A 20,625-nucleotide genomic window follows, 5' to 3' on the forward strand; every position below is an offset into this window, starting at 1 on the left:
CCAGTGGAAATGATGGGATGAGAGCAGCGGTAAGGTTAATCCCAGAGGGAGACCCCTTGGGACCTTTCTCTCATGGTACCCCCAGTGTTTTCTTTCAGCCTTAAACGTTTATTTGAAACTCTACGGGAGACGTAAAAATAGGAGAGAGTCGACCGGGTTCAGAAGCAATGCAGGTTAATCCCAACATGAGAGGCAGGCCAAAACTCTGGGGGTCTCACCGCATTTTCCTTCTTTGCAAACCTCTCAACCGCTAATCTTCTTCTAACTTCCTCCTCTTATTGTTTCTACTCTCCTCCCTGTCAGCGTGGCCACCCTCAGGCGCCGACCCAACAATCCCACTGTCTCTTGCTGGGTGACATCACTTGTTGGCACAGGAAAGCAGGCCTGGAATAATTAGGTTTGGATGGTTAAAGTAACTGTCTGTGTGTTTTTGCGCTTGGTGAATATGGGTTGATCTAGAAGGGAAGGGAGTGTTACTCCACCTAAAGCACGTAGACCATATAATCAACACTCATATTGACCCGTTGTCTTATTATTTCAAACTTTTTATAAAGAATTAGCCACATAAAATTGTTTCCAAGGGTTTACATTGAAGCAAGTGCATTGGGATATCAGTGGGTAGTTTGGGGTAAATATCGAAGACTGAATAAAGCCTAGTTTTATGTGGGGGTTGTTAGAGTGGGGACCCTGCTTTATTAACTTTCTATAGACTTTATACATGACCAACCCAGTGAAGTCCATCCGTTTACCACTCTTCCTGCGATATACACACAGCCTGCTTAGGGTGAAGGCCTTTGTTCGACCGACACGCTTTGTCAATCTCTATTTACTTTGCTTCTTTACAAAACCAAATCGGCCCTTTCAATAATAACCGTGTGATCCCCTAACCACACAAGATGCCACTAAGACTTGAGAATCCTGAAATATTCTTTGGCCCTTTGTGCATAACCTCTTGCTATTATAAAGAGTATGTTATTTCAAGGATGATGGGATGAATTTACTTTCCATTTCCTAACATGTGTTATCTTATCACACCTACTTTCAATTACATTCAGAGGTGAAAAGTAACAAAGTATATTTACGTGATTACAGTACTTAAAGGTGTAGTCGAGGATTTTTTCAAATTTCGGAAAAGACCCACCCTCTCCATTTTAAAAAGAAAAATCCACATGCACGACCCTGTACCCGCTCCGAGAGGGAATGCCTGTTAAAAACGAGAGAGAGTGTGCAGAAGCCCATTTCTCCTTGTGCACACTCTGTTTAAAACTTGCTTTTTGCATTGCTCATACTAACTTACTTTCCAAAAGAAGATTTGCAATTTTTCCGCTATGTCAGTCTCACAACCGGTGTTATGCCGAGAAATACCTGCCTGCACAAATTACCTCATCTCTTGCACACTGATGAGAAAACGAAATCAAATATGAGCGAAAAGGGAACTTTTAAACATAGTGTAAATGCTTTCATATTTCTTATGCATGGATACCCTAAAATTGAGAGGTGGACAGATAAATTCCAATGAATATGACTTTGAGTTGTATGTAGACACCTTTTAGAGTGTAAGGTAATTGGTGGCATGCCAGTATTTCTCGGCATAGGGTTAGGTGAGAATGGGGATGAGCCTGTTGGACGGCCTTATGTAAACGTATCACCAGAATGATTGACAATTAGGAGGACCACTACTTATTCTAATGATCCACCCACAAAAAGAACATCCTTCACTATACCTTGATGCACTATTTTTAAGTATATTTACTCTTTACTTGAGTAATTGTTTGGGGGAATACTTATAACTTTTACTTCGCTACATTCAAATGTCAAATATTGTGCTTTCTACTCCACTTTATTTCTAGGAAGCATCTAGTTACTCTTTCCTTTTGGTTGAGCTCAGCTTTGTGATCCACTGTTGCTGTTTTTCTTTCTTAAAATGCAATTTCAACATTGAAGACAGCAGCCTTTAGGACTGAATCTGGACACCACTGTTTTAGAGATTTGGCAGACATTCTGCAAATGTGAGAAACTCAAGGCAGATATTATTTGTAGTTTCTACATTTTACTAACAGTTGTCACCATGTGGCCAAGCTGTTCAGTAGATTGAGTTCTCAAATCAGAATTGTAGTTTCTTTGTGGTAACAGATTCAACCTTAAACCTCTGTTACATAGTGAAGGTGTGACAAGAATCAATATTCTCAGGTTTTCCTTTTTGGTTTGTTTTTAAATAGGAAATAATAATCAAAATAGGTGTTTTTATTTTTTGTGGCATTTTTATGGTGAAGTTCTTTACAGGTGGTGTAGATTTTGTTGTAAAGTGGTTCTACAGGTCAGCACATCAGGAGGTTCTTGAAAGTTACAAGGTTCCTTAAAATGACTCTGAAAACCGTACAGAAATCTACTGATATTAGAGAATTGTATTTGTATTTTTGAATACTTAAGTACTTTTAAATACTTGTACTTTCGAATACTTAAATATTTGCTAAATATTTAAGCCTCCTAAACTCAAAGCCACTAACCAGTGAAGGATCCAAGAGAGAGGGAAGAAGAAAGCCATCTTTAATGTAGCAATAAAGTCTCCTCCTAGATGCAAAGGTGCTATGTGTGGCAGAAAGCACCACATATTAATGCAAACACAACTTTCCATTATCATTGCTTCAGTTTTTACAGTTAAAGTAAATTGCTACATACAGAGATATCTAAGAAAACCTGTTACAGACTGCAAAAGCCTGTGGAAATTCTCAGTCATCTGGATCATAGCAACCACAAACAGGCTTAAATTGAAGGCAGCCGGACTTTCCCTAGTTTTACTGGAGATGGTTTGACACATATCCAGAAGTTTTTGTCAATTCTGTCAACTTGCACTAGAGTCCTGGTTGGAGGCTGAAGAACTGTTAAGAGGCTCATCTTTCTGTAGAACGGTCACCCTAAATAAGCAGCTTAAGCAAAAATTAGATTGATTTGATTAAATAATATTGAAGTGCTAAAATGGTCCAGTCAAAGTCCTTACCTAGATGTGATTTAGAATCTGTAACGAGTTTAAATGGTAATATTTCTTTCTGTAGAACACTTTGTAAACCATAAATTAGCTTCATTATGCTTTACAATATGTTGCTGCTTTGTGTTGGTTTTTGGCATAAAATCTCAACCAAACCTGATAAACTAAACCTAAGTATATTGGTTTAAAGTAAATTAACTGTAAACAAGATAATGGGATAAGAATAATTAAGCAAGAAACTTAGAAAATGTTTTTATACCGGGTGCTTTATTGTCACTCAGACAACGGAGGCAGCATGACTGTGGTTTTCTGTAGCATGATGAGTGCAGCAGCTGAATTTGCTGAAGAGAATAGAGGGGTGGGCCAGTATGCTAGGGTGTTTTTGTGGGCCAACAATCATCTTTATTGAGTCTCAGGAAATCCAAATTGGAGTCGGAAGTGGCTCCAGTGGCCAGATGTGCAAAGACCAGCAGGGTCAACCCTTCCCTCATGCTTGACTGACCACAAGCACCTCGGCCTTTCCCCTACCATGCAGAGCTTAACTGAAGCAAATTATGCAAGGTCATATCGACAGAAATTACACGCATCCTTTCTGTCTAGCCTAAGGTGATTCAACTTACCAAAAACAAAATAAAAAATGCACCAATACTACCAACAGCACCAACCCTTTCTTGGTTTAAGAAAACAAAACAAGTTTGAAATGTAAGCAATGACTTTTGTCTATAGACTCAAATAATATTCAGTGTGATTATGCAATAAAAAGGGTACCAAAAATGACAGATATGGTAAAAACCAATGACTGTCCAGTCTAGATTTTCACATATGGTTGTCTGTTCACATATCCTGCTCCTCTTTAGCTGTCATTGCTTATCAGGCCCCCTGACCAGAGGCGGAGATCTTTGTCGGGCCATTCAGGACAACTGCACTTGATCTGTCTGCAGCTGGAAAACCAAGAGAGATCTGAGGAAGCTGGATTTGATTAGGGATACCACCACAGGCCTGCTGTCCCTACAGCCTGGAATCAGATCCAGTTGTGTGTTTATGTGTGTGTGTGTGTGTGTGTGCATACAGCTATTTTGTTGCTCAGCTACACACATGCTAACTTCATGCATGTGTTTAGTACCCCTGCAGAGCCACAGTGAATCTGACCTATTTTACTCAACCATGGAAGTGGCCTAGATTCAGAAGGCAAACCAAAGGGGGATCAACACTAAAAGTCCTCACTCATAGCATCAATACTTTCACATGGGATGGTTTCAATGGCTCTTTCACAACTATATAGTGAATGGGACATCTGGACAAAAAAAAATAAAAAATCTATTCCATTGATGTAGCCGCATCCGGATAATTTCTGCTTTGTAAAAAACAATATTAGCAAAGGTCACTGCAGAGATCTGATCACTGTATCTAAACAGAACAGGTTTCTGGCCTACTTAGAATTCTGGGATTGTTTGAGAGTATTGTAAACACTTCAGTATATCTTTAACATGTGTTTAAAGTAGGGGAAGTAGAAGCTAATAGCCTTCACCTTTGAGCAACCCTTCTAGAACTTCAAAGCGAGATTAAGAAGGGGAGACGATGAAGGGCTAAAGCTGGCTGCCATGGCTGAAACCACCCCACTGATCTAAAAGCTGAGCTACAGGGTAGTTGGCACCGCAGTCTCGTGTTTATACCTTATGTCTCCATTAGGAAATGAAGTCAAATAGGTTTAGACATCAAAGAAAGGGCAAACATAACAGCAAAAGCTTAAAATTCTCCTCCCATTTTAAGGATAAGTGCTTGCAAATGTTACAAATGAGCACCTTCATTCATAAAAGGATGAACCAAAGGACACACAAACACTGAGATTCTCTATTCGATCCAGCTGGAGGACTGTTTGTTTCTTTCCAGTCTAACCAATTTTAGTGAAACCAGTGAGGGAAGCCAAGTTAAGCCCCTGCAATTCATTAGTCACTGTTTCAATGTCCTCACTGCATAAATGCTGGCATAATAGGTGTAATTGTGCAGGGTTGTTCAGGCCCTCTGTGGACTATAAAGCTTCTGTCTTTCAACAGTGGCATTTCCTCTTATTCTGCGAGGTGCACTGTACTCTGAGGAGAGAGCGACTGAACAGAAAGTTAAGTTTCCTGAGAGAGGTTTATTCTGGCTGGGTGCACCATAACATACCCCATGTCGCTTACACAATAAAAGCCAGATATTTGGGGTCATAACCTGCTAATCACTACAGCCCAACATGTGATGAGGAAGGTCTGTCAGCGGCGCCTGTGAAAGGGGCTACCTGAGCCGGACTTGGAAAGAGCTGGTGACGTCGGCCAGGAGCGCTCCGGCACCTTAGATGAAAGGTCTGTGTCATTGGTCCGTAGCCCAACACCTGGGACATTTCAGCACCCTAAAGGGACTTCTAGACTCTTAGCTTTCACCTATGTGTCACTCTTGCTTCAGGGAGGAGATGCAGACATAATTTCCCATGTCTGATACCCATCTCCTCCTTCTCTCAGCTTCTCAATAGCATACTCCTCTAGGCAAGATCAAGGCCCTCTGCACCAATTACATATCATATACTCGATGATCAAACAGAAACAGAGACGTATCATGTTGTATGCACAGCTCCTGACAGTGTGCATATATACAGTGGCTTGCAAAAAGAATCCTACCCCTTGAGCCGTTTCATATTGTTGTCACTCTGCAGCCACAAACATTAAGCAGGATTGGCTTGCTTCAAAAACAATTAAAAGCTGCAAGTAAAATGTTGAAAGATCTTTACATCTTTCTAAAGCTGAAAATCTGGAATTGTGATTCACATTTGTATTCATCTCAGATGAGTCAATACTCTGCAGAACCGCCTTTCACTGTAATTACAGCTGCAAGTCTTTAAGGGCATGTCTTTTAGTCTACGGACTGAATGTTCTGGAGATTCTTCTTTGCTTAAAAGGCCCTGTTGGATAGCACCTATTGATACCAATATTCATGAAACTTCAGTCTATCCTTTTTCTAAAGGGCTGCTGTGTCTTATGTAACTTGTGAAAAAGGCAGTTATTTTAGTTTTTTTTTAATCGTGCTACTCTTTGATGTCGGCCAGACTTTAAAGAATGCATGACTAATAGTTATCTAATAGCTATCTGTAATTTCCCTCTGGGATTATTAAAACATGTCTGATTCTGATTCTGATTATTCTGCCAACAAATCCTCACACCTGACCTGCTACCTGTTGGTTCAGGATGGCAGCCATACCTTGGTAAGTTTTTGGTTGTGCCGTACTCCAGTTCAACTTAAATCTGATGATTTAAAGTCTGTTAATTAGGGAGCTTGCAACTCTTCCTTTCACTCACTGACCTATCTACTTACATCCATTGGCATATGCAATGCTATTTATTAACTAATGTTATTTTATAATCCTCTAGGGTTTCATAAACAGACGAGGTTACATTCTATTCGGGGGACTTTGTTGCATAGTTCACTTCTTAAAACAATAGATGCACCAGATATTATATAGTTTACAAGGGGCGTTCAATAAGTAATGCCCCTGACCCACTTCCAGATGTTTGATCCAGCTGAAATTTTGCATGTGAGGTTATTTAAATCTCTATAGATTAAGTAGCAAATTGCTGCTCTGAACTATTTGTGGTTTCTGACTAGCAGGTGTTTGAACTGAGTAAAGTCCGAAATGGAGCCGGTAGAGTGTCGAGCAGTAATCAGGATTTTCTATTTGAAAGGACTCACACCACGGGAGGCTTTTGATTAAATTAAAGTAACCTATGGCGATGATGCCCATTATATGACCTTGCAAAATGTTTTACAAGGTTATATTATAGGACATTGTTATTATAAGTTGCTTTCCTTTGATCAAAAGTCTCCCGTGGTGTGCGTCCTTTCAAATGCAAAAACACAGACTTAACGTAGTTTGAACACCTGTAAATCAGAAACTACAATTAGCTAGGAGCTGTAATTTTCCATTTAATCTATAGAGATTTAAATAATTTCACATGCAAAATTTCAGGTCGATCAAACATCTGGAAGTGGGTCAGGGGCATTACTTATTGAACGCCCCTCGTATCTCAGTAAAGGAGACTTAATAGAAATTAACATCATATATTTCAGCTTTATCTTTGTAAAGCATTTTGAGAACAGTTTTTATCGACTGATTGCTTGACTGACTTTATTGATCTCACAGTGGAGAAATGTACCTGTTACATCAGCTCAAATAGTCAAAGAAAAAGGTGCATGGGATATATACAGTATATACAGTGTGTCCACATGACAGCTTTTTTTTTTTGTAGGAATATTATACAGGGCTATTGCACAGGGTATTTACATTAGTATTTATATAGATGGATATTCATATTTATATATAGTTATTGCATTGGGTGTCAAAAATAGAGAAACAGGTTATTGCACAGGGTATCAAATAGTAATTGCACATTATACATTGCATAACTATTGCCATTGTCGTGTCGCATTGTAGAGTCTGGTTGCAGCAGGGATTAATGATCTTTGGCAGCGCTCCTCTTTACAAACAGGGTGTAAACGTTTTTCAGTAAAGGAGCTACTCAGCTCCTCTACAGTCTGGTGCAGAGGGTGGAAGGTGAAATCAGCCTTTATCCATGATGGATGCAAGCTTGGACAGCACCCTCCTCTCAGCCAATTCCTCCACTAAGCCCAGAGTGCAGCCCAGGACAGAAACAGACTTTCTCACTAGTTTGTTTAATTTGCGTATTATTTTTACTTTATAAGTCATACATGGAGAATTATGGTTGCAAAGTGAGAAAATGTAAAAAATTTAAGGAGAGTAAAAAAAAAAATGACGACAATGCATGATATTTAATAGATAAATATGTATAAAAACAAATATTATAATTAAAAGAGACTGCATGTGGTTTTAGTAGTAAGAGTCATTTTAAAATCTCATGTTGCATTGAAAACACATGCATCCCCTGGTCTCTAAACGCTCAAAGTTGATTAAAGTTGCAGACTGACCTTATACCACCTGACAACCCCTCAGTCCGCCCATGGGAAAACTGGGAGGGTGAGAGGGAGGGATGGGGCACTAATGAATGTGGGGGTGCGCGCCTGCGCGCTCGCGGTGAGCAGTGGGGAAGTTTCTCTGCAAGTGGAAGAGGAGAAGAGATTGCTGCGAGTAAAGCGCAATAACTTTTAGGAATGAAGGAAAAACTTCCAGCAACTTTGATAAAGTGAAGGTGACTGTATGGAGGAGATATCGGTGGTTTTATACTCGCTTTTAGACACTTTTCAGGACGTCAGGTAAGTGAAACAAACACACTGACTGGACTCAAACAGAAACGAAAATAATTTTAAAATATTCTCTTTTTTTATTTGTATGAAAACTAATTTCGGACATGTTTTACTGTAGGGTGTAGTCACTTTATGCTGAGATAAACATCATTTCGTGCGATAGGGCGCTTATCTTTCATCATTTGGCAACTTGAGGAACCTGGACGCATTTTTAAATTCCATGGAAATCTATTTAGCTCTTTAATTTCCCCCCAAACTTTCTTTTTTTAAGACAAATGTTCTTGCTCAAACTTATTTTCGGGAAACAGGTCTCATTCATGGTTTCTATCAGATCTCAGGAATTGATAATGACTTGGATTACTGGAGGTGGTTTTTGCTGCGCGCTCATGCGGATCTCAGTGGAACAGGTTGCAGGGGCGGTGCTAGATGGGGGGCCAGGGGTGGCCATAACCACCTTTACCCAATTATTGGCCACCCCTACCATTTTTCCCCCTCTAATACAGATGGTGGCAGCAGTAATACTCTCAAGTGGAATATTCAAAACATTTACATTTTTTGTGATTTTTTGGTTAATTATATATCACTATACTGACATCAAAGATAAGTACAGAATTCATGCTTTCAACTAGATTTTTTGTTATATGGGGTAAAGAGAAAATGATGTGTCTCTGCAGGACATCTAGGAATCTTCAGTGAAATCATAGATAAATAACAATTTTAATAAAAACGTATCAAATAATCAATTTATGTAGATATCAGTGCTTGTAAATATCAATTTTATGCAGAATGTTTATTGATAAAAGTAGGTAAGTAATGACGATGGAAAAGATTTACGCCCCAGAACTCAAAACTGAAAGACTTTTATACCTTTTATCTAGAAAGCACGGATGTTTAAATATAAATGCGTCTATTTGTTAGCAAAGGTTGTAGGAAAGTACAGTTTGTCTTTATTTAGAAAATATGGATTTTTTGCTCGTTAACTTCCCTGTTGAATCAGTGTAGATTGACCCTGAGGTCCTGGCGCCTATCCGCTTTCAGCAACCCCTCAGTGTACATTGGTTATTGCCTGGCCACCCTTATAAAAATGTTCTGGCTACGCCTCTGACAGGTTGGCCATCAAGCACATCCCTGCAGTCTATCAAAGGTTATGACTCATAGCAGATAACACACGAAATGAAGAGATTGTATAGATTGATCAAATGAAGTGACAAGATTTCCACTAATGTTTATTCAAATCAATATTTTCTCTTCTAGCTGTATGTAGGGAAAGAAAGGATCTCCAGGGCTGTAGACCCTCCATCTAACATGGGTGTCTTTATGTTTTATAATTAGAAAGACAAATCTGTAATGGAGGAGTGTGTGTGCACATGCAATGAGGTGAATCTGAACAGGATGAGACAAGCTGCTCAAACAGCCCACATTTAAGAGCTCGTCTTGCCTTCATGTACTTTCCAGTTAAAAATACTAGCATATTTCTGGTGAATGTTGAGTCACTGACTGGACTCTTAGTTCCGGGGGTTGCTGTACACCAAAAACAGGATAATGAAATAGTAAATGGTCCCAGATGTTATGCCAGTCATAAACGTTTGAAGAGGGTTGCATGTTAAAACAGGTGTAAGTGTAATTTCTTGATCTTAAATTTAATCTGTTTTGTGTCCTTGCCTTTACAGATTGGACTTCGGCATACAGCAAAAACTCTGGATTGTATAAAAGAAGCTTGGAGAGCAAGGCGGCAGAGCCTGCTCCTCTCTGGCAACTAAACTGCCTCTATGCACATCAACCTGAGCGTGACCGTCAAGGATTCTCGTGCCTTTCATGGAACTGGGCTCTCAAGTTGCTCTGCTACCGCTGACGCTGTGGTAGAGACAACCATGGAGTCACCTCAGGTGTTGGCTCCCCCTCCAGGACCCCCACCTCCTCCCCCTCCTCCTCCTCCCCTGCCGCCACCTTTGTCTTCCTCGCCTTTTAGCCGTGCGAACGCCGTCCGTCAAAGTCGTCTGAGGAAGTTGAACTGGGAACGCATTCCCAAAGAGAAGGTGGAAGGCAGGAAGAGCGTGTGGAGCGGCGCGGCACCCGATGAGGATGAGTTCCCCATAGATCTGCATTCTCTAGATGAACTGTTTGGGCAAAAGGACAGCAAGCCAAGGGACAGAACTGTGACGTTGAGGCGACGGTCTGCACTGCTGCGGTGCAGATCCCCACAGGACAGCTCGGAAGAGGTCAGGCCAGTTAAATAGCAACAAATTGTTTTTGTTTGGCTGTTTTTCTTTCAATATTCTCCTTCTTACATGTATGTCCTCCATACAGATTTTCCTGCTGGATTCCAAACGCAGCATGAACATAGGGATATTTCTACGACAGTTCAAAATGTAAGATTCCTAGTGCCTTCCTAGAGCTCAATCTTCATACTAAACAATGCTGAGTATTTGTTGGGAGGCTCTTTCTTTATCGCTAAAACTTAAGAAGCATGATATTAGGAAAATAAGTTTTAATGTCTTTCTGATTTGGGTTCATAGCAAACAGAAAACCCAGACTGTGAGAGGTTATCCAGAAACTAGAAAAAGAAAAAGATTGTTCCCATTTATTCAAGTTTTTGTTGACAAAAAATGTTTGGTTTGCATCTGCTGCTTTAGCATTGAGGAGTTTAGTTTTACCATAGAAGCCTGAATACATGCTACTAAAATCTTTAGCTAACATACATTACAGTCTAGGAATTTCTTTGCAATTTGGACATTACCGTACATACATTCACATTAAACTAGTTTGATTGGCTACATATTGTCCTGGTCTTGACTTGATGGTCTTTAAAACTGGGCCAGAATGATTATTTATTTGTTCTTTATGTCACACTTGAATGTCCTTGATCATTAAATAAAATTTTGGATCAAAGACAACCAGAAGGAATTCAAAACAGCATTTTTAAACGATTGTTGTGATCCATTAAAAACGGAAAGCAGTCTAAAAACCAACCCTGTGTGGAAAAAAAAAAGTACTTGTCTTCTAAACCCTAAACTGGTTGTGCAACAGTTGCCATAAAGTGTTTGCAGTTACCGTCAATGAACCACTGACTCTTCTTTGCAGAATTGTTCTAATATGATGGTTTTCTATTCCGTTTAAGTCCAGGCCAGAACATTTTATCCCAATAATACTTTTGTACTTTTGGCCAGACCAAAACTTTGTTTTTTAAATTTTTTGGGGCCATTCAGAGGTGAACTTGCAGGTGTGCTTCAGATAATTAAACTGTGGCATAACCCCAATGTGCGTGAGGTTAAAGTCATTAAGTGATGCATGGGTACTTTCTTTTAAGAAGTCCTCCAGTCCCTAAGGCCTCAAAGGACCACCAAGACAATTCAAATACTAGTGGTTGTCTGACAATCAAACTAATTTAATATAAAAACATTTTCAGTGTAAATGAAAGGGACAATCATTTCTTTTACAGGCTGGTACATTTTAAGCCTTGTTTGACACAATAAAAAGCCACTCGAGTAATTTAAAAAGCTCTGGTAAGGTTTGTGCTCTCAGATTTCCCCCAAATAAATCAACACTCAAAGAAGACCATAAAAAAAAACAACAGTAAGCTTAATTAGTACTTGACATGAAGTGCAGAAAACAGCCATTTGTCTGTTGTTAGCAGGTGTCAGAGGTGTAAAGCCACCTCGGTGAAGGGGATGTCTGCTGTATTGTTAGGGATTGAACACTATAAGCAGCTGGGGCTTTAAGGAAGGGCTATGAGTAAGTGGCTCTGTTGGAGACAGAGGTGACACCTGCTGATATGGGTAAAGAACGGCTAATCTAAAATGTAGCTCCCTGCTGACAGAGAAGCAACTAGTGGCCTTTCTTAGTCCGCAATCCCTTAAAAGCTTCTTTTGGTATGTATGTATGGCTCAAAGCTGCACCTATTACCCTGAGAAGAGCTGTTTTATAACCATTTAGTCGTTTTAATACACTAACCTCTAGGACACCCTGAACTATTGTGTTGGCAATTATGCAATGCTTGCTCACAGTCATGGAAAGTGCCAAGTTGCAATGCTGCCATGCCACCATGAGATTCTCGACTGGAGATGCTTTCTTTTCTAAACTAGATTTGTCAGGACTTGCAGGAAAAGCCTTTTTTTTGTGTGAAATGAGTCTCGTCTGCAGACAAGCATTTGTCTTATTGGGCGGCTGGTTGCCTTTTGTCATAAAGAGACGCACTGTAACAGTTTTTTTTTAAACGCAATAACAGTTTAAACAAAATCCGGTTTTATGTTTTTCGTCGTCTGTCTTGGACTTAAATATAATTTAGTTTTCTTTCTTAACGGACGTCACTGCATTCAGTGTTTTGTTTTCAGAAGATTAACTGTAAGTGTTTCCATTGAAATAGTTCTTTAGAGAGTCATTTATTCTTAGGCAGCTTTGGATCAGTTTAACCACTGGTGTCTGTCAAATGAATAGTGAGCGCTGAATAAGATGAACTGATCTGAAGATAAGGATTAACATGTGCAGTACAGTCATGAGTGGGGGAATGTAACAAGAAGGTAGGAATAATGAGATTCATCTGGAATAGTGGACCCGGGTCTCACTCTGAGAAAGGAAGGCAGAGGTTAAACAAACATCTCTGTTTTAATCTTTTACCATGACACCCCAAGGTCTTTGGATGCCTCTTGAGCATGGCTTCCTTTTCTTTGTCCTCTGGTTGCTTTCTTCAATCACAGCAACCCTCTAGTTTTCTCTTTTTCTGAAATAAGGTTGCATATTTCTTTTCACAGGCCAGCCAAGGAGATCGTTGAAGATATAAGGCATGGTGTTGGAGATCGCTACGGAGCAGAGAAGCTTACAGAGCTCTGCAAACTGCTCCCTGACAGTGAGGAGGTAAAAAGGCTGATTTTAGCGTACAGCTACGAGTGACAGTCTGCATCCTCTTCACCTTCCCCCCACTCTGCTCACTTTACTCATCTGGCTTTGGTTAGGAGGATCAAAAGTTTGCTATTACACTACTTTGTATGATGTGGTCTGTTCCTAGACAGAAATCCTGCTAAAAAAGATATTGGAGCGGAATCTTAACAAGTTTAGTTTTCAGTTGTTTTCTTTTTTAACAACATACATTTTCTCTCTTACAGGAATGTCGGCTTAGGAGGTTCAGTGGAGAACGGAGCTGTCTTGGAGAGCCTGATCTTTTCATGTTACTTTTAGTGGAAGTTCCCAGGTAAAACACACATTACCCCCCAAAATAAACAGCAACAAATTATTAGTTACTTACACATATGTGTGTTCATGTAAAGAAATAAATCGCATGCCAATTTTTGTTATTTTTCTCCTGTGATTCGGCCTCGCTTAGTTTTCCATGTCATGTTTTTTAAACAGAAGACTGATCTCTGGTGCCTTTATGTCTCCATCATCGGCCAAACATCCCCACTGATCAATCCATCTTACTCATTTCTCTTTCGCCAGTTTCCGGCTTCATCTGGATGCCATGATCCTGCAGCAAGAGTTTGACCCTGCTCTGACCTCTCTGTGTGTGGCAGCCAGATGTCTGAGGGAGGCGGCTAGAGGTAATGTAACAGCAGGGAGTTGTGTATTCTGCCGCCATTAAGACACAAGACTGTATTGGCCTGCTAAGATACTTGTTTAGTCCAGTGGTTTTGTTAGGCGCCACAGTGGAAATGAGAAAATCTATTTATCATTCAGGCTAATCGTGTGATTTAGGAGAAACTTGCATTCACTGCTTTTATTTATTTTTTGGACAAAAGTTGCTTACTTATTCCATTGCCTTTATGTCTCCTGCATGCACATTTAATTATCATTTAACACCAAAGGCACAAAATTGATTATCTTTACTCTCCTAGAACTGCTGAGCTGTCCTGAATTGCACTCCATTCTCCGATTAGTGCTGAAAGCGGGGAACTACATGAACGCTGTGAGTAGTCAGTCGATCACTCAATTATTGAGTGCTTCTAAAAAAAAAAAAAAAAATTGCTAGATCAGTTCTTTTGTGGTTATGCTTCAGTTTTTAATGGATGACGGTTTTGCATTCAAGGTTTTGATCTGGTGTTTTTAAGGTTTTCTTCATTTCTTTTCAGGGTGGATATGCAGGGAATGCGGCTGGCTTTCGTATTTCATCACTTCTTAAATTAGCAGACACCAAAGCCAACAAGCCAGGAATGAATTTGCTGCATTTTGTTGCTATGGTATGTTCTGAATTATGATTTAGTTGAGGAACAAATGCTAGTTATACAAATAAATTAGCTGCACAGGGGTACAGTTGGCACTGTTGCTGCATGACGAGAATTAAAATCCAGTTTTCATGATTTTTCTCGTACTCTGGTATCATTTCACCCTCCATAAAAATCTATGTGAGGTTAATGGGTCACAACAAATGTGACTGTGTCTGGGATGGGTGCCTGTCCTGCTAGTCTTTGTGCTAACCTTGAGGTGGACTAGTGACCTGTCCAGGGTCGACCTCCCTCCTGAAAGGGAGACATAAGTTTTCAGCCTTTAAAGGACTGTTTGTTTATTATAAACCCTCTTAGCACTGTTTTTATCTTACTTTTTGGTCCAACTGGCCATGTACCAACTATAGCAGCAAGAAAACGATTGTGCTGTAGTGCAAACCCTTTGCTGAGCTTAAGGAAAGAGCTGCTTTTTTTAAACAATGGGGGAAGGGTTATGGAGACCACCAGCGAACCGAAAACCCTAAATAAAAGGAACATGGGTGCCGTGCATCACTGTAACAGACTCCTTTTTAAAAGCTGAAATTAGCTTTAGATTTGTAGTTATTCGTTTATATTCCTCAAAACAAAAGCAAACAAATGAAAACACTGTTCTGGATTACCAAAAGTTCTCAGTCGGTTTCTCTGTCTTTGTTTTAAAGAAGGATCAGAGCTCAACAGCTCGTTTTATAGTCACCATTTTCTCCTGAATTTAGTTTGCAAACGTATTTATTAACCATCAGGACATTTCTATCCAGTTTATATAAATAGATACTGCTAAAATTAATGTTTGTAACTACCTTATAAAAAAAAAAAAAGAAGATAAGAGGCCCCCAGTATTGGCAGTTACTTTAAAGAGAACATGTTAGCTGTAGCGGTTGTTTGAAATTGCTTGGTTTAGTTTAGGGTTTATTTACTGGAAGAATCCTTTTGATGTAATGATTTGGCATTGCGGTTACTCACTAGCTGTGAAAAAGCAAGATCCAACCCTGGTGTTAAATTGAAATGTCTTCTGATGGAAATACTCTTGAGGTGAAGTGCAGTTTGTCATATTCTCAGTTTGTGGAGGACAAGTCTTTATTTGAATGCCTAAATCCTCCAATTACTGTCATGTTTATTGGAATCCACAATGCAAAATAGTCAAATATAAAAATTTTTACTCTCCATGACAATTACGTAAAAAAAATGCTTAATATGGGGAAAAGTTTCACACCTTAATGCTACATCATTATATTTGCAAATCTAGATCTGCATGTTTATAAGGTGGCATATCGTTGGCTTGGTAAGATACTTTTAGGTGACAAAGTCCCTCATATACGAGATGGGCTCTCCAAGCAAAGAGTTCCTTGGAGGACATTGTCATATGATTTCTTTGCAAATGATGTGTTGCATCTTCTCAAACAATGGCTAGATAATAAATTGTGTTTGTCTCTGCAGGAAGCTGTGAAAAAAGACCAGAGTTTGCTGTCTTTTCCCAGCCAACTAGGCCACGTTGGCTCCGCCTCCAGGTCAGTCTGTTCTCAAACCTTGGATCCTGTCGAATTCTAGATTAGGCGCCGATTAGTTCTGAGGGAATATTCCCACTCAGCCCACTCAGAAATAACAATACCTCCTTGTGGTCTGATAAAGTTTGCTAAAACTTTAATCACATTCTAAGTTTGCAGCGAGTTGCCACTTTCAAACTGGGTTACAGCAAGTCTGCTACTCTGAGCCAAAATCTGAACTACTTTGCTTCACTTTGCAATACTATATATACCCTAGAAAGATGAGAGGGTAATGTGCACCCAATTGTCATCCCTTTGGTTTCTGTTTTCTGTCTTAAGACATGTTGAAGTTACAATATTCCCCATTGTATATCTCTACAGACTGTGTGAAGAATCTGTTCTAGATGACCTGGCAAAGTTAAAAAGCAGAGTGGCTTCACTCAAGACAAAAATGGAGAGTGAGACGGAGATGAAACAACAGACACAATCTTTTCTAGAGGTAAATATCACAGTTTAGAGACCCGCTTAGAAACAAGCATCAGTTTAAGAGGAAGAATTTATTATTTGTGTTATCATAATTTTGCAGATGGCTGAAGAGCGTCTGAAAGAAGCAGACGATGAGGTAGAGGGTATGAGGATGTCGAGTCAAGCATTGATGGAGTTTTTCTGTGAAGATGACAGCACTTTCAAACTGGAGGAGGCCTGCAGGGTCTTCGATTTGTTTTGTCATCGGTTCCAAAGAGCTGTTCAGGTAAGATGCTGCAGAGGTATATAGAAACCTTACTGTACCATTTATCACTTCTAAATGGTCAATATTTCTTTTTTGTCCCCCTTTAAAAACAAAAAATAAAGGAAAATGAAGAACGGGACCTAAAGGAGCAGAAACGTATAGAACGTCAACGTGAAATTGTGGAAAAGCGTCGCTCTCTTGCAGTTTGTACAGGACTGGACGTAGGCCTGAGTCTTGCCAGAGAACCTCACTGCCAAGAAAGCCAAGATGAATTGGAGAGACTTTTAGAGAAGAATCTGAGCTGCACTTGGAGTCGCCGTAGTCTTAGATCCTGTGATTCTCGCAGATTCACTCACCACCTGCAAAAGGATACTCATCTCAACAGCTCAGCTATTTTGAAGAGCTTCCCAGTTTTGGGTAGTAGCCCAACATCCGTTGGTTTTCACTCAAACAGCTCCTCAGACCATGAGAGCAGTGCTTTACTTTGCAGCTCACCAGAGAACGCTGGTGGATGTCCCTCCTTTAACCAAGAGTCTCTTCTTGAAACAGGAATCTTAACACCGAAACAGAGGATGGAAGCAGTTAAAGACTCCCGCATTGCAGTATTTAACTCCTCTCAACACGGAAAAAGCTTCACCCTGAAGCAATATGGGTCTGAGAGCATTTCTTACTCACTACGTGAACAGCTAAAGACGACAGAACTTTTACAAGAGACTGATTTTTCTCCTAAACACCTGGCTTTGAACACTACTAGTACAGACTCTGTTTCTTTGAGTGCCGTTGCATCAGCTCAAGGGGTTAAAAAACAGACCTCCACGTACAAAAAGACTCTTACTGACAGTAATTGCCCTGCTCAGTGTAAATCTGGAAGTCCTTCAGTTCCTGACTCTGTTAACAAAAGTGGAAAACTTTGTGACGTAGATACAAAAAAGACTGCTAGCAAATTAAAATCATCCACAGAGGAAGTACCATCCCAGCCACAGACCAAGTACAGCCCAGGACCTAGACACTCCAACACGTCTGTACCTGATGGAGGTTTAACAAAAGATGGAGAAACTGGACTGGTTTTAACTCTGCTGAAGGAGGACTGGATGCCCTCTAGTCTGCCAGACTTGGGTCATTCACAGCCAGAGGAGGCTTCTGATTTGCCAGCCCCTGATAAAGAAGCTGTCAGCTCATTCTCACGTGTGGGTGAAACACTGGAGTGCCACACTCTGGTAAAAGGTCTGAGGTCCTACGAGACGATATCTCCCCCAACCTCACCTCTCCCACGACCCTTACCGAGCCTTTGTTCTAAGTGGAGGAAGGAGAGAGAGGTTGTCCTCAATGAGGGGACTACTTCAGTGCCTGCAGCATCAAAGGAGGAGGCTAGATCAACGAAGACCCCAGTGCGTAGTGGCATCGGGGCAAAGAGGGGGCTTGTGTCACGAACACTGCCTTCAAACGGCACAGGAATTCCCAGAGTGCGCTCCAAAACTGAGCCTTCAAACGGAGCGCCAACACCTACTAACCCAACACTTCTAACACGTCCGTCCACTCCACGCAGGGCTCCTTCCATTGAAGCAGCTGGAACTCAGGTTGAGGTGAAACGAAGTACAAGTACACGGGAGAGAACTGCAAATGAGTCACAAGTTACAGAGAAGTCCACTTTGACTCGGAGGTATTCGGACAGGTATCCTCAAGAGAAGGGCCCTGGCAGAACCCAGTTGGCCTTTGTCAGAGGGGCTACCACTCGTGTGTCCAAACGCGTGGCTCCAAACTCCGAGACCCAGCCACTGTCCCAATCACGGACTGCCACCAGCCCATCCTCTGCCACTGCTAAGACCATACGCACAGCTGTCATTTCAGCTGCCCGCAGTAAAACAGCCAAGACGACACCCTGCACAGATGCTTCGCCTGCTGACCCTAAAAACATGGCGTCTTCACGGATACCTGGTCTCAAAATGCCCAAGGCCACTGCAGCTCAGCCCCTGTGGAGATGACTGAAGGACCGCTTGTCAAATTCCTCATATCTACATGGATTTCTGGTATTCTTGAGTTGAAATTAAACCTCAGGTTAATATGAGTTAACCTTAAGTGTTTTTTTTCCCCCTTCATTTTAGGGCCTAGATTACATTTGGATAATTACGCACAGAGAGCTTTGGAGATACTTTATGTATTGTATTTCACAGTATATCTGGGTAGTGCATTCTCTACAATCTACCTCTTTTTACACCCATTTGTGTCCTTTGCAGGCAGTAGGACAACAATAGAAGACTTCTTCTTGTAGAAATGCCTTAGAAAGACAAAGAACTATGGGAAGTTGTTTTAACCAATATTCTGGGTGGTAAGGTAGTTTACAAAAAAGTGATCTATGTTATGAAAACTTTGGCCCTATACCTAAATAATCAGTGTTTTCAACTGAACCTGGTACAATATACAAAAGTTAATTGTGTTGTTGATTGCCTCATCACAAAGCTGCACTTTAGAAACTGAAAGAGGCATGATTAGATGGTTACTTTGATTTTTTATATATATATATATATTTACAAATCTATAACTTTATTGAATTTAATTATTCACATTGAGATTTGTATTTGTAAAAAAGAGAGTGAAAAGAAAAGAAACAAAATAAAGAGAATATTGTGAAAAAAATTGTGTCTTCAGTCCTCACCTTTCCAACGGTTCCTATATGATGTACTTTGCTACAAAATTTTAACTTGGTAGGTTTACAAGTTTTTGTCATTAAAAGTGTAAATTCCATTGTATTTAATCTGGCTTTTATATGATAGAGCTACACACATTTCTGTTGAAATAGAAATACTCTTTGTCCCTCAGTTGAGAAACCCAGGTGTGTTTAACAAAAACGAGTGTGCAGAAGGAAATGGTTAATCGGTTTACAACATTTATTATACATAAAATTTATAGTGAACCTAAATTTCAGTCAAATTGTCATAGAACCATGTTTTGGTGAAATTAAAGTGGTAATTTTGTTTTTGTTTGCAATATCATCCAAGTTCAATCAAGCTGGATGGAGAACCTGCAAACTTGTATTCTTCTGGCCTTCCATCTGGTTTTCTAAAGATCTTTAACGTAAATTCTTCATGAAATGCTTTAATTTTTTTGGATGCAGTGTGAAATAATTCACTACCTTTCTGAAGAAACTGTTTTGTCTGTGTTTGCATTGAGAACTTTCAATGAGCATCTCTTGAAGCAGTCATCGCCAGTCCTTTTAATGTCTGTTGCCATGGAAATGCTATAGTAGTCCTTTGGAATCTCCTGGCAGAATTGTAGTGGTGTGAGAGTTGGGGTGGAGGGTGACTGTGAGTGTTGGGTCCCAGTGGGAAATCTCTTTTTATAGCCTGTAGTGACGCCAAAACTACTTGGGAAAGGCAATAAGCCGGTGCCTCTTTGTGGTCTAAAGTCTGCACTTGTTGGTCAGCCTATGGCCTTTTAACCTGCTGCAAGACTTGGAGATGACATCATTAAAAGTGTCTCCATGGATGGAGGGCAAAAATCGCTACAATAGAAAATAAATCCTTTATTTAAGTTTACTTGTTTCTGTTTCATTATAACATAACAATAGTGGGACCAGGTTTTATAAAGATGATTGTGGTCTAAAGCAGATTACTGTAAAAAGCAGTGATTTTATTGCGTATTAAGACAGTGAGTGTAATCATAGCATGTATAACGTTCAAGTTTGTCTTGAAATACTCACAAACATGACTTTGTAATAGAATATATGATTTTTTTTTAAAGTTTTATATCTATATAAAACTTAATCCTGTGAGCAGAATGGAGTTTCTAAGAAAAGTAAAGGGTGTTGTCTGTGGGGTCACTATGCCAAAATTATAAAATCATATCTTGTATCTGTCCAGTATGATTTATTATATCAAGTTGGCAAAATTAGATTTACAAAAATGTAAGTTATGGGTTTTTGGTTTTCCAATGAGCACTTCTTCAGTGAGTATTCTAAAACTTTCTATGTAAAAGTATGTATCTAAGTAT

The 20,625-nt window shown here is 39.9% G+C and overlaps 1 protein-coding gene across 1 annotated transcript; it reads left to right on the plus strand.

The window, feature by feature from the left end:
• The first annotated feature begins 8,080 nt into the window (after positions 1-8,080).
• On the plus strand, positions 8,081-19,233 carry LOC107089046 (FH2 domain-containing protein 1-like). The gene is made up of 12 exons (XM_015381567.1): positions 8,081-8,245; positions 9,907-10,455; positions 10,544-10,605; positions 12,985-13,087; positions 13,336-13,421; positions 13,667-13,767; positions 14,062-14,132; positions 14,296-14,403; positions 15,862-15,932; positions 16,290-16,407; positions 16,495-16,659; positions 16,761-19,233. Exons 2-12 carry the CDS (start codon positions 10,006-10,008, stop codon positions 18,618-18,620), a joined length of 3,195 nt encoding a protein of 1,064 aa, XP_015237053.1. The 5' UTR covers positions 8,081-8,245; positions 9,907-10,005; the 3' UTR covers positions 18,621-19,233.
• Positions 19,234-20,625: the final 1,392 nt, after the last annotated feature.

Source organism: Cyprinodon variegatus, unplaced genomic scaffold (assembly GCF_000732505.1).
Source record: "Cyprinodon variegatus isolate N-32 unplaced genomic scaffold, C_variegatus-1.0 Scaffold236, whole genome shotgun sequence".
Taxonomy (NCBI): domain Eukaryota; kingdom Metazoa; phylum Chordata; class Actinopteri; order Cyprinodontiformes; family Cyprinodontidae; genus Cyprinodon; species Cyprinodon variegatus.

What these genes read in the sequence shown, in the direction of transcription:
- LOC107089046 (XM_015381567.1), top strand. Translation starts at nt 10,006, where the DNA reads ATGCACATCAACCTGAGCGTGACCGTCAAGGATTCTCGTGCCTTTCAT. An exon ending in TGCTCCCTGACAGTGAGGAG is followed by an intron (nt 13,088 to 13,335) that starts GTAAAAAGGCTG and finishes TCTCTCTTACAG; the next exon opens with GAATGTCGGCTTAGGAGGTT. An exon ending in AGACACAATCTTTTCTAGAG is followed by an intron (nt 16,408 to 16,494) that starts GTAAATATCACA and finishes ATAATTTTGCAG; the next exon opens with ATGGCTGAAGAGCGTCTGAA.